The sequence below is a fragment of the Lepidochelys kempii genome, chromosome 16 (assembly GCF_965140285.1).
Source record: "Lepidochelys kempii isolate rLepKem1 chromosome 16, rLepKem1.hap1, whole genome shotgun sequence".
NCBI classification, from domain to species: Eukaryota; Metazoa; Chordata; order Testudines; family Cheloniidae; genus Lepidochelys; species Lepidochelys kempii.
In genome coordinates this window covers 3,917,158-3,929,830 of record NC_136395.1, presented here as the reverse complement: position 1 = coordinate 3,929,830, position 12,673 = coordinate 3,917,158, and the positions used below count along the sequence as shown (strand labels likewise).

The 12,673-nt window shown below is 48.5% G+C and overlaps 1 protein-coding gene and 1 long non-coding RNA gene across 14 annotated transcripts in view; both read right to left on the bottom strand.

The window, feature by feature from the left end:
• Positions 1–12,673, bottom strand: part of PNPLA7 (patatin like domain 7, lysophospholipase) — a 443,243-nt gene that overhangs the window by 390,647 nt on the left and 39,923 nt on the right. For all 13 annotated transcript variants that reach the window (XR_012155226.2, XR_012155225.2, XM_073314045.2 and 10 more), the window contains 2 exons: positions 2,389–2,529; positions 3–162 (listed from right to left, as the gene is read on the bottom strand). Coding sequence is in view for 11 of the 13 variants with exons in the window: in XM_073314045.2 (XP_073170146.1) it covers positions 3–162; positions 2,389–2,529 (301 nt within the window). In the remaining 2 variants the exon portion in view is untranslated. The remainder of the gene's footprint in view (positions 1–2; positions 163–2,388; positions 2,530–12,673) is intronic.
• Positions 9,522–12,671, bottom strand: LOC140899142 (uncharacterized). Its single transcript, XR_012155233.2, has 2 exons — positions 11,617–12,671; positions 9,522–10,493 (listed from the first exon to the last, which is right to left on the bottom strand). It is a non-coding gene; the product is annotated as an uncharacterized LOC140899142 (long non-coding RNA).

The following is a 12,673-nucleotide window of genomic DNA, read 5'->3' as shown; positions in this document are numbered from 1 at the left end:
ACACTTTCTTGAACGCAAACGTCTAGCTTGCCATCCTGCACGACATAGATGCTGTTATCCAGCTGCCCAGGACGGAAGATGTATTCGCCTTCATGCAGCTGCACAAAGAACATGTGCTTGCACAGCTCCAGGAAGAGAGGCTTCTCAAAATGGCCAAGAACCCTGCAGGAAAGAAAAGGATCAGTGACACCGTCTCTGCTGCAAAAGGAAACCTGCAGATGCCGTGGTGCATGAGAGCCCTCCATAAACTAGCAAAGCCTCATGGTACCAATACTGTGGGAATCCATGAGGGAACCTGGAAGTCCCATGCCATATGCAGCCACATGAAGGACAGAACTCTCTGAGCCAGAAGAGCAGGAGCACTGTGTGATCCTTGCAGGGATGAAAAGATTTGGGATTGCTTTCCAGCAAGGCCCTCTGGTCAGCACTTTGAGTGATGCTGATGGGCTAAAAGTCATCCACAACCTGCCCTCCTCAGCCAAAAGTTGATGTGTGGCCTTCGAAGGTGGGAATGTGGAGAAGATCATCAGAAGGGTCATACTGGGTCATACCAATGGTCCATCTAGCCCAGTATCCTGTCTTCCGACAGTGACCAATCCCAGATGCCTCAGAGGGAATGAACAACAGAAGAGGTAGTCATCAAGTGATCCATCCCCTGTTGCCCATTCCCAGCTTCCAGCAAACAGAGACTCGGGACACTTCAGATCATTGTTTTTCATCCTTGCCTAATAGCCACTGAGGGGCCTATCCTCCATGAATATATCTAGTTCTTTTTTTAAACCCTGTTACAGTCTTGGCCTTCACAACAGCCTCTGGCATGGAGTTCCACAGGTTGGCTGTGCATTGTGTGAAGAAGTACTTCCTTTTGTTTCTTTTAAACCTGCTGCCTATTAATTTCATTGGGTGACCCTAGAAGCCTGGAACATAGCCACACACTTGAAGAAAATCACCCGGAAAACTCCTCTGTTCACTAATGTAACTAGAACAGCGAACTCACCAGAAAAATGTCAGAATAGAGGGGGAGGAAAATGCCAGTTTCACAGGAGTATTTGGGAGTTTGGGATAAGCACCCCTTTCAGGGAACATGCAAGCAGGCTCTCATCACAACCAAGATCACACAGGCAAAAGCAGAAACACCAGTCTCTACCCTCATTTCCTGTCAGTACACAGCACTGAAAAGGGCTCTCTAGGTATCTCCCTAAATTTAGATTTAAAAAAAAAAAAATTCTCCCGTGACAAATTCATGTTTCAGTGGAATTTAACTGACCCATAAAATGTGTCAAGAATAATACATACTAATTGTGCCACCTGTCCATAGATAAAAGCCTAGGTGACAAACAGTAACTCTATTAGATGGCCAAGGAAGGCAGAGACTCTGCTATAATTTAGTCTTCAAGGGCATGGTGGAAAAGTTTTTTAAAACATGAAAACATCCACAAACCTACAGAGAGGAGACAAAAGATGCATAGGTTGTTTAGTCACTTACATAAAGTGAAAGGATTAGCTCAGGTTAGCTGTTAATGGACTGAAGTCCACTGTTCTCAGTGGTACCAGATGACAGAACAAGGAGTAATGGTCTCAAGTTGCAGTGGGGGAGGTCTAGGATATTAGGAAAAACTTTTTCACTAGGAGGGTGGTGAAGCACTGGAATGGGTTACCTAGGGAGGTGGTGGAATTTCAATCCTTAAAGGTTTTTAAGGCCCAGCTTGACAAAGCCCTGGCTGGGATGATTTAGTTGGGGATCGGTCCTGCTTTGAGCAGAGGGTTGGACTAGATGACCTCTTGAGCTCTCTTCCAACCCTAACCTTCTATCATTACCTCTCAAAAAATATAACAAGCAAAATAATTGGAGGCAACTGGCTCCTTTAACTGTCTCAGCAAAGAGATGCAGATGCCAGACTGAGTGAACATGAAGAGTGAACTCTCCTCCTCCCCTCAAGCCAGTCCCTCTCGGAGCAAGGTGCGTACATTTGTGCTGCTGCTCGTGGCAAGTCTGCAGAGCTGTCAGTCTGACACGGAACACACTAAAATGGTCCAACTGCCCTTTGTTACACATTTCCGTAGCAATGTAGAAAAAAAGTGCAAAAAGAGTTTCAAAGGGCACAGAAAGAGCATTAACAGAAATCTATTCCACCTAGCAGAGCTCAGCATTTTTACTCCAAAACCTAGTCCATTGGACCACCCTCTTCCTTTCCTTACCTAATGCTTCTTGGCAACTGCAAATCAGTATTATTTTTTCCCCATCTGAAAAGCCTTACGCCACATACTTAAAAGGCCTCATTCTGATTTCACACTCGTAAAGCTTGGTGACTTCTCTGGAGTTACTGCTGATTTACACCAGTTTAGCACATATCAAGACCAAGCCTCAATCTTTCACTTCAACCTTACCTGACATTTTTAAGCATGTACAGGACTTCTGATGGCAAGTGGGAATTCTTCACATCAAATTCAGTTAGATCGGCTTCCAGCAGGGAGGGAGGCGGCTCCTTTGGTTGCAGAGTTGGAGACTCCTTCTTAAAACGCAAAATCCTACAAAAGAAAAAACAAAATGAACAGAATTCAGAGGCTCAGTCAGCTTCTGTTCATGCTGGGCTTTTGAATTACAAGCTTTCTTAACATTAAATTATTAATTATTATTATTATTATAATAAAGCAGTGAAGGTCTCAGTTTCCAATGCAGTTCCTCCCTTTTCTGGCCAACAGCAAATTTAAAAAAAAAAAAAATTTTAACAGATCTCCCTTTCCCTCCTCGACCCCGCAAAAAATAGTGAACATGTCCTGGGGCATATCCAGATTCAGGGCTTAGACACAACCCAGGGTCAAATAAAGGGAGTCTGTGTGGGTTTCGTAAGGGGACCAACCAGAATGAAACAGACACAAACCTGACACTACAGTACAAAACAGTTCTGGGTAGAGTTGATGCCTCATAGCTCATCACCAGCTCTATCCCTGCACTCCTCCTTGAGCCACTGTGGATTGTAGAGACTATGGAACAAACCTGCACAGCAGCTAAGAATTAGCGCAAACCTCCCCACTTTCCACTCCCAGTGCAAGTTTCATTATTGGGGAAGAATAGAATTTATTCCATTTTAATCCAGTGTTTGTCAGGAAAGTGGGCAAATGCATTGGATTCTCATGCTTTATGAGAAAAGCTAGTCATCCAAAAGCCCAATATAAACAGAGAAAGACTGAGCCTCTTGGAAATCTAAGGCTATGTCTACACTACGAAATTAGGTCAAATTTATAGAAGTCGGTTTCGTAGAAAGCGTCGTTATACAGTTGATTGTGTGTCCCCCCACACAAATGCTCTAAGTGCATTTAGTCGGCAGAGTGCGTCCACAGTAACGGGGCAACCGTTGACTTCCGGAGTGTTGCACTGTAGGTAGCTATTCCACAGTTCCCGCAGTCTCCGCTGCCCATTGGAATTCTGGGGAGAAATCCCAATGCCTGATGGGGCAAAACATTGTCGCGGGTGGTTCAGGGTACATATCGTCAGGCCCCCCCCTTCCCTCCTTCGCTCCCTCCCTCCGTGAAAGCAACAGCAGACAATCATTTCACGCCTTTTTTCCTGGGTTATCTGTGCAGACACCATACCACAGCAAGCATGGAGCCTGCTCAGCTCACCGTCACCGTATGTCTCCTGGGTGCTGGCAGACGCGGTACTGCATTACTACACCGCAGCAGCTCATTGCCTTTTGGCAGCAGACAGTGCAGTATGACTGGTAGCCATTGTCGCCGTACTCCAGGGTGCTCTTTTAGCCAACCTCGGTGAGGTCGGTCGGGGCACCTGGGCAAACATGGGAGTGACTCAGCCAGGTAATTTCCCTTTTAAATTTCGTCTCATGGCAATTCATTCCTGCCGGCAGTCCTACTGCACCGTCTTCTGTTGAGCAGCCAGGAGACGACGATGGCCAGCAGTCGTACTTCACCATCTGCTGCCAGCAAGATGTATAAAGATAGATGAAGTGGCTCAAAACAAGAAATAGACCAGATTTGTTTTGTATTCATTTTCTCCTCCCTCCCTCTGTGAAATCAACGGCCTGCTAAACCCAGAGTTTTGAGTTCTATTCTTGAGGGGGCCATTCTGTTTCACTGATGCAAAGCTACCCCCTTTGTTGATTTTAATTCCCTGTAAGCCAAGTTGTCGGTCACCCCTCCCTCCCTCAGAGCAACAGCAGACAATCGTTTCGCGCCTTTTTTCAGCGCGGACGCCATAGCACTGGGAACATGGAGCCCGCTCAGATCACCGCGGCAATTATGAGCACTATAAACACCGTGCGCGTTATCCAGCAGGATATGCAGAACCATAACCTGCAAGAAAAGCGAAATCAGGCGAGGAGGTGGCAACTGCAGCACAGTGACGAGAGTGATTTGAAAAGCGTGAACAGGGAGTGCTTTGTTCCAGGTGAGCCTTGAGTGGACCTGACTGTATAAGAGCCAGTCAGCTGCGAACCAGCTGAGCAGTGAACAGCAGAGCGGCTAACAGAGGGAGCTTGCCTGGGAGTTTGCCTGGGGAGAGCCTGCTGAGGCTTACATCTTGCCTAAGTCTCTGAGTAGTTACTACAACTCCTGAGTGAGCTCGTAGAAGGAAGGTAATATGGATGGGGGGTGTTCAGCTGTTGTGACCTGCACTGGATGTGCCATGTTTGTCTTTCTTCCACAGGACAGAAGTGACTTTGTCTGTACAAAGTGCAAGCTGGTCTCCATATTGGAAGAGAAGGTTCAAGGTCTGGAGCAACAGGTATCGACCCTGCGTTGCACAAGAGAAACTGAAGATTTCCTGGACAGACATCAGGATATGCATCTAGGGGCACAATGTTCTGAAGATTCAGAGCAGGCTGCGCAGTGGGGACAGGAGGACGGTGAAGAAATTTGGCAGCATGTGACCTCCAGAAGAAGAACGGGGAGCGTCCATGTACCAGCAACGCAGATACAGGTAAGCAACTGTTTTCATGTTCTCTCCACAGGTACTAATGCGGAGAGTTGACTAGATGATACATCTGAGGGAAGGGAACAGAAGGAGACTCCACCGATTGGAAGGCATGAGATGTTCTGTCCCAGGGATGGGGGTTCCACGACCACCACTCCCAAGAGAAGGAGGCGGGTGGTGGTGGTCGGGGACTCTCTCCTCAGGGGGACTGAGTCATTTATCTGCCGCCCTGACCGGGAAAACCGAGAAGTCTGCTACTTGCCAGGAGCTAAGATTCACGATGTGACGGAGAGACTGCCGAGACTCATCAAGCCCTCGGATCGTTACCCCTTCCTGCTTCTCCACGTGGGCACCAATGATACTGCCAAGAATGACCTTGAGTGGATCACTGCGGACTACGCGGCTCTGGGAAGAAGGATAAAGGAGTTTGAGGCGCAAGTGGTCTTCTCGTCCATCCTCCCCGGGGAGGAAAAGGCCTGTGTAGAGACTGTCGAATCGTGGAAGTCAACGAATGGCTATGCAGGTGGTGTCGGAGAGGCGGCTTTGGATTCTTTGACCATGGGATGGTGTTCGAAGAAGGAGGAGTGCTAGGCAGAGACGGGCTCCACCTAACGAAGAGAAGGAAGAGCATCTTCGCAAGCAGGCTGGCTAACCTAGTGAGGAGGGCTTTAAACTAGGTTCACCGGGGCAAGAAGACCAAAGCCCTCAGGTAAGTGGGGAAGTGGGATACCGGGAGGAAGCACAAGCAGGAGAGTGCGAGAAGGCAGGGCTCCTGCCTCATACTGAGAAAGAGGGGCGATCAGCAAGTTATCTCAAGTGCCTATACACAAATGCACGAAGTCTGGGAAACAAGCAGGGAGAACTGGAAGTCCTGGCACAGTCAAGGAATTATGATGTGATTAGAACAACAGAGACTTGGTGGAATAACTCACATGACTGGAGTACTGTCATGGATGGGTATAAACTGTTCAGGAAGGACAGGCAGGGCAGAAAAAGTGGGGGAGTTGCACTGTATGTAAGGGAGCAGTATGACTGCTCAGAGCTCTGGTATGAAACTGCAGAAAAACCTGAGTGTCTCTGGATTAAGTTTAGAAGTGTGAGCAACAAGGGTGATGTCGTGGTGGGAGTCTGCTATAGACCACCGGACCAGGGGGATGAAGTGGACGAGGCTTTCTTCCGGCAACTCATGGAAGTTACTAGATCGCATGCCCTGGTTCTCATGGGAGACTTCAATGACCCTGATATCTGTTGGAAGAGCAATATAGCGGTACACAGACAATCCAGGAAGTTTTTGGAAAGCGTAGGGGACAATTTCCTGGTGCAAGTGCTGGAGGAACCAACTAGGGGCAGAGCTCTTCTTGACCTGCTGGTCACAAACGGGGAAGAATTAGTAGGGGAAGCAAAAGTGGATGGGAACCTGGGAGGCAGTGACCATGAGTTGGTTGAGTTCAGGATACTGACACAGGGAAGAAAGGAGAGCAGCAGAATACAGACCCTGAACTTCAGAAAAGCAGACTGACTCCCTCAAGGAACTGATGGGCAGGATCCCCTGGGAGAATAACATGGGGGGGAAAGGAGTCCAGGAGAGCTGGCTGTATTGTAAAGAATCCTTATTGAGGTTACAGGGACAAACCATCCCAATGTGTAGAAAGAATAGTAAATATGGCAGCCGACCAGCTTGGCTTAACAGTGAAATCCTTGCTGATCTTAAACACAAAAAAGAAGCTTACAAGAAGTGGAAGGCTGGACAAATGACCAAGGAAGAGTATAAAAATATTGCTTGGGGATCTAAGAGTGAAATCAGGAAGGCCAAACCACACCTGGAGTTGCAGCTAGCAAAAGATGTTAAGAGTAACAAGAAGGGTTTCTTCAGGTATGTTAGCAACAAGAAGAAAGTCAAGGAAAGCGCGGGCCCCTTACTGAATGAGGGGAGCAACCTAGTGACAGAGGATGTGGAAAAAGCTAATGTACTCAATGCTTTTTTTGCCTCTGTCTTCACAAACAAGGTCAGCTCCCAGACTACTGCACTGGGCAGCACAGAATGGGGAGGAGGTGACCAGCCCTCTGTGAACGAAGCAGTGGTTCGGGACTATTTAGAAAAGCTGGACGAGCACAAATGCATGGGGCCGGATGCGCTACATCCGAGAGTGCTAAAGGAGTTGGCGGATGTGATTGCAGAGCCATTGGCCATTATCTTTGAAAACTCATGGCGATCTGGGGAAGTCCCGGACGACTTGAAAAAGGCTACTGTAGTGCCCATCTTTAAAAAAGGGAAGGAGGAGGATCCTGGCAACTACAGGCCAGTCAGCCTCATCTCAGTCCGTGGAAAAATCATGCAGCAGGTCCTCAAGGAATCAATTCTGAAGCTCTTAGAGGAGAGGAGAGGAGAGGAGAGGAGAGGAGAGGAGAGGAAAGGAAAGTGATCAGGAACAGTCAGCATGGATTCACCAAGGGCAAGTCAAGCTTGGCTAATCTAATTGCCTTCTATGATGAGATAACTGGCTCCGTGGATGAAGGGAAAGCAGTGAACGTGTTATTCCTTGACTTTAGCAAAGCTTTTGACACGGTCTCCCACAGTATTCTTGCCTGCAAGTTACAGAAGTATGGGCTGGATGAATGGACTGTAAGGTGGATAGAAAGTTGGCTAGATTGTCGGGCTCAACGGGTAGTGATCAATGGCTCCATGTCTAGTTGGCAGCCGGTATCAAGTGGAGTGCCCCAAGGGTTGGGCCTCGGGCCAGTTTTGTTCAATATGTTCATTAATGATCTGGAGGATGGCGTGGATTGCACCCTCAGCAAGTTTGCAGAAGACACTAAACTGGGAGGAGTGGTAGATACGCTGGAGGGTAGGGACAGGATACAGAGGGACCTAGACAAATTGGAGGATTGGGCCAAAGGAAATCTGATGACGTTCAACAAGGACAAGTGCCGAGTCCTGCACTTAGGACGGAAGAATCCCATGCACCGCTACAGAGTAGGGACCGAATGGCTCGGCAGCTGTTCTGCAGAAAAGGACCTAGGGGTTACAGTGGATGAGAAGCTGGATATGAGTCAACAGTGTGCCCTTGTTGCCAAGAAGGCCAATGGCATTTTGGGATGTATACTTACGGGCACGGCCAGCAGATCGAGAGACGTGATTGTTCCCCTCTATTCAACATTGGTGAGGCCTCATCTGGAGTACTGTGTCCAGTTTTGGGCCCCACACTACAAGAAGGAGGTGGAAAAATTGGAAAGAGTCAAGCAGAGGGCAACAAAAATGATTAGGGGACTGGAACACATGACTTATGAGGAGAGGCTGAGGGAACTGGGATTGTTTAGTCTGCGGAAGAGAAGAATGAGGGGGGATTTGATAGCTGCTTTCAACTACCTGAAAGGGGGTTCCAAGGAGGATGGATCTACACTGTTCTCAGTGGTAGCTGATGACAGAACAAGGAGTAATGATCTCAAGTTGCAGTGGGGGAGGTTTAGGTTGGATATTAGGAAAAACTTTTTCACTAGGAGGGTGGTGAAACACTGGAATGTGTTACTCTGGGAGGTGGTGGAATCTCCTTCCTTAGATATTTTTAAGGTCGGGCTTGACAAAGCCCTGGCTGGGATGATTTAGTTGGGGATTGGTCCTGCTTGGAGCAGGGGGCTGGACTGGACCTCCTGAGTTCCCTTCCAACCCTGATATTCTATGATTCTATGATGAGGACATGGACATAGACTTCTCACAAAGTACAGGGCCCTGCAATGTGCACATCATGGTGTCAATTGGGTACGTTCATGACGTGGAACACCGATTCTGGGCTCGGGAAACAAGCACAGACTGGTGGGACCGCACAGTGTTGCGGGTCTGCGACGATTCCCAGTGGCTGCGAAACTTTCGCATGCATAAGGGCACTTTCATGGAACTTTGTGACTTGCTTTCCCCTGCTCTGAAGCGCAAGAATACCAAGATGAGAGCAGCCCTCACAGTTCACAAGCAAGTGGCAACAGCCCTGTGGAAGCTTGCAATGCCAGACAGCTACCGGTCAGTCGGGATTCAATTTGGAGCGGGCAAATCTAGTGTGGGGGCTGCTGTGATGCAAGTAGCCCACGCAATCAAAGATCTGCTGATATCAAGCGTAGTGACCCTGGGAAATGTGCAGGTCATAGTGGATAGTTTTGCTGCAATGGGGATTCCCTAACTGTGGTGGGGCGATAGACGGAACCCATATCCCTATCTTGGCACTGGAGCACCAAGGCAGTGAGTACATAAACTGAAAGGGGTACTTTTCAATGGTGCTGCAAGCACTGGTGGATCACAAGGGACGTTTCACCAACATCAACGTGGGATGGCGGGGAAAGGTACATGACGCTTGCATCTTCAGGAACTCTGGTCTGTTTCAACAGCTGCAGCAAGGGACTTTCTTCCCATACCAGAAAATAACCGTTGGGGATGTTGAAGTGCCTATACTTATCCTTGGGGACCCAGCCTACCCCTTAATTCCATGGCTCATGAAGCCATACACAGGCAACCTGGACAGTAGTCTGGAGCTGCTCAACTATAGGCTGAGCAAGTGCAGAATGGTGGTAGAATGTGCATTTGGGCATTTAAAAGTGCGCTGGCGCAGTTTACTGACTCGGTTAGACCTCAGTGAAACCAATATTCCCACTGTTATTATTGCTTGCTGTGCTCTCCACAATATCTGTGAGAGTAAGGAGGAGACGTTTATGGCGGGGTGGAAGGTTGAGGCAAATCGCCTGGCCGCCGATTACGCACAGCCAGACACCAGGGCAGTTAGAAGAATACAGGAGGGCGTGGTGCGCATCAGAGAAGCTTTGAAAACCAGTTTCAAGAATGGCCAGGCTACGGTGTGAAAGTTCTGTTTGTTTCTCCTTGATGGAAACGCCCCCCCTCCCTCAGTTTCACTCTAATTTCCTGTAAGCTAAGCACCCTCCCCTCCCCACTTCAATCACCACTTGCAGAGGCAATAAAGTCATTGTTGCTTCACATTCATGCATTCTTTATTTATTCATCACACAAATAGGGGAATAACTGCCAAAGTAGCCCAGGAGGGGTGGTGGAGGAGGGAAGGACAAGGCCACACAGCACTTTAAAAGTTTAAAACTTTAAAACTTATTGAATGCCAGCTTTCTGTTGCTTGGGCAATCCTCTGGGGTGGAGTGGCTGGGTGGCCGGAGGCCCCCCCACCGCATTCTTGGGCGTCTGGGTGGAGGCAGCTATGGAACTTGGGGAGGAGGGCGGTTGGTTCCACAGGGGCTGTAGCGGCAGTCTGTGCTCCTGCTGCCTTTCCTGCAGCTCAACCATACACTGGAGCATATGAGTTTGATCCTCCAGCAGCCTGAGCATTGACTCCTGCCTTCTTTCAGCAAGCTGATGCCACTAACCATCTTCAGCCCGCCACCTCTCCTCGCGGTCATATTGTATTTTCCTGCACTCTGAGATTGTCTGCCTCCACATATTTTGCTGTGCTCTGTCAGTGTGGGAGGACAGTATGAGTTCAAAGAACATTTCATCACAAGTGCGGTTTTTTTGCCTTCTAATCTTAGTTAGCCTCTGGGAAGGAGAAACATGCAGCTGGTGGAGGGAAAAAAAGGGAGAGTGGTAGTTAGAAAGACACATTTTATAGAACAGTGGGTCGACTCTTTCACGGTAAACCTTGCTGTTAACATTACATAGCACATGTGCTTTCATTACAAGGTTGCATTTTGCCTCTTATTGAGGGTCTGCTGGTTTGGTGTGAAAGATCACTCACGCAGCAGATTTCCACTTGCAGGCAGCCATGGCAAGCCACAGTCTTTTGGCTTCTTTAACCTTCATAACATGTGGGAATGGTTTCAAACAGCAGCGCCCTCATTTCCCCTACGAAATAGACATTGGGTTGGCCATTTAAAAGGAGGGGCTGCGGTTTCTGGGTTCACGTGCAGCAGAAACCCAACTAAACACCCACACCCACACAATTCTCTGGGATAATGGCTTCCCCCTCCCCGCACCTCGTGGCTAACAGCGGGGCAGATTTCTGTTCAGCCACAGGCAAACAGCCCAGCAGGAACAGGCACCTCTGAGTGTCCGCTTACTAAAACCACCCTATTTCAACCAGGTGACCATGAATGATATCACTCTCCTGAGGAAAAAGAAAAGGAGTACTTGTGGCACTTTAGAGACTAACAAATTTATTTGAGCATAAGCTTTCGTGAGCTACAGCTCACTTCATCAGATGCATTCAGTGGACTCATGAAAGCTTATGCTCAAATAAATTGGTTAGTCTTTAAGGTGCCACAAGTCCTCCTTTTCTTTTTGCGGATACAGACTAACATGGCTGCTACTCTGAAAACTCTCCTGAGGGTAACACAGAGAGACAAAGAACGGATGTTGTTTGAATGCCAGCAAACACCAGGACCATATGCTGCAATGCTTTGTTCTGCAATGATTCCCGACTATGTGCTACTGGCCTGGCGTAGTAAAGTGTCCTATCATGGAGGAGGGAAATAAAGCTGCCCTCCCCAGACACCTTTTGCAAAGGCTTTGGGAGTATATCCAGGAGAGCTTTATGGAGATGTCCCTGGAGGATTTCCGCTCCATCCCCAGACATCTTAACAGACTTTTCCACTAGCTGTACTGGCCGCGAATGCCAGGGCAAATTAATCATTAAACACACTTGCTTTTAAACCATGTATAATATTTACAAAGGTACACTCACCAGAGGTCCCTTCTCCGCCTTCAGGGTCCAGGAGCCCACCTTGGGTGGGTTCGGAGGGTACTGGGTCCAGGTCCAGGGTGATAAACAGATCCTGACTGTTGGGGAAACCGGTTTCCCCGCTTCCTTGCTGTGAGCTACCTCCTCCTCATCATCTTCCTCGCCCCCAAAACCCACTTCCGTTTTGCTTCCCACTCCTTGGACGGAGTCAAAGCACAGGACTGGGGTAGTGGTGGCTGCACCCCCTAGAATGGCATGCAGCTGATCATAGAAGCAGCATGTCTGGGGCTCTGAACCGGAGTGACCGTTTGCCTCTCTGGTTTATTGGTAGGCTTGCCTCAGCTCCTTAATCTTCACGTGGCACTGCTGCGGGTCCCTGTTATAGCTTCTGTCCTTCATGCCACTGGAGATTTTTTCAAACTTTTTGGCATTTCGTCTTTTCGAACGGAGTTCTGCCAGCACTGAGTCGTCTCCCCATACAGTGATCAGATCCCGTACCTCCCGTTCGGTCCATGCTGGAGCTCTTCGGCGATTCTGGGACTGCATGGACTCCTATGATGATGAGCTCTGCATGGTGACCTGTGCAGATGAGCTCGCCACACAGGAAATGAGATTCAAAAGTTCACAGGCCTTTTCCTCTATACCTGGCCAGTGCATCTGAGTTGAGAGCGCTGTCCAGAGCGGTCATAACTGAGCATTCTGGGATAGCTCCCGGAGGCCAATACCATCGATTTGCATCCACAGTACCCCAAATTCGACCCGGCAAGGCTGATTTCAGCGCTAATCCCCTTGTCGGGAGTGGAGTAAAGAAATCGATTTTAAGAGCCCTTTAAGTCGAAAAAAAGGGCTTCGTCGTGTGGACGAGTGCAGGGTTAAATCAAGATAACGCTGCTAAATTCGACCTAAACTCGTAGTGTAGACCAGGCCTAAGTTTACAAAACAAATAGGAGTCCTTCACCCCTAGTACCACAGGAGCCAAACTAGAGCTCCTACAATTGTTGCATAAAGTTAATTGCACCTATACACGACCACAGCAATGCATAGGACCTCCATTACAATG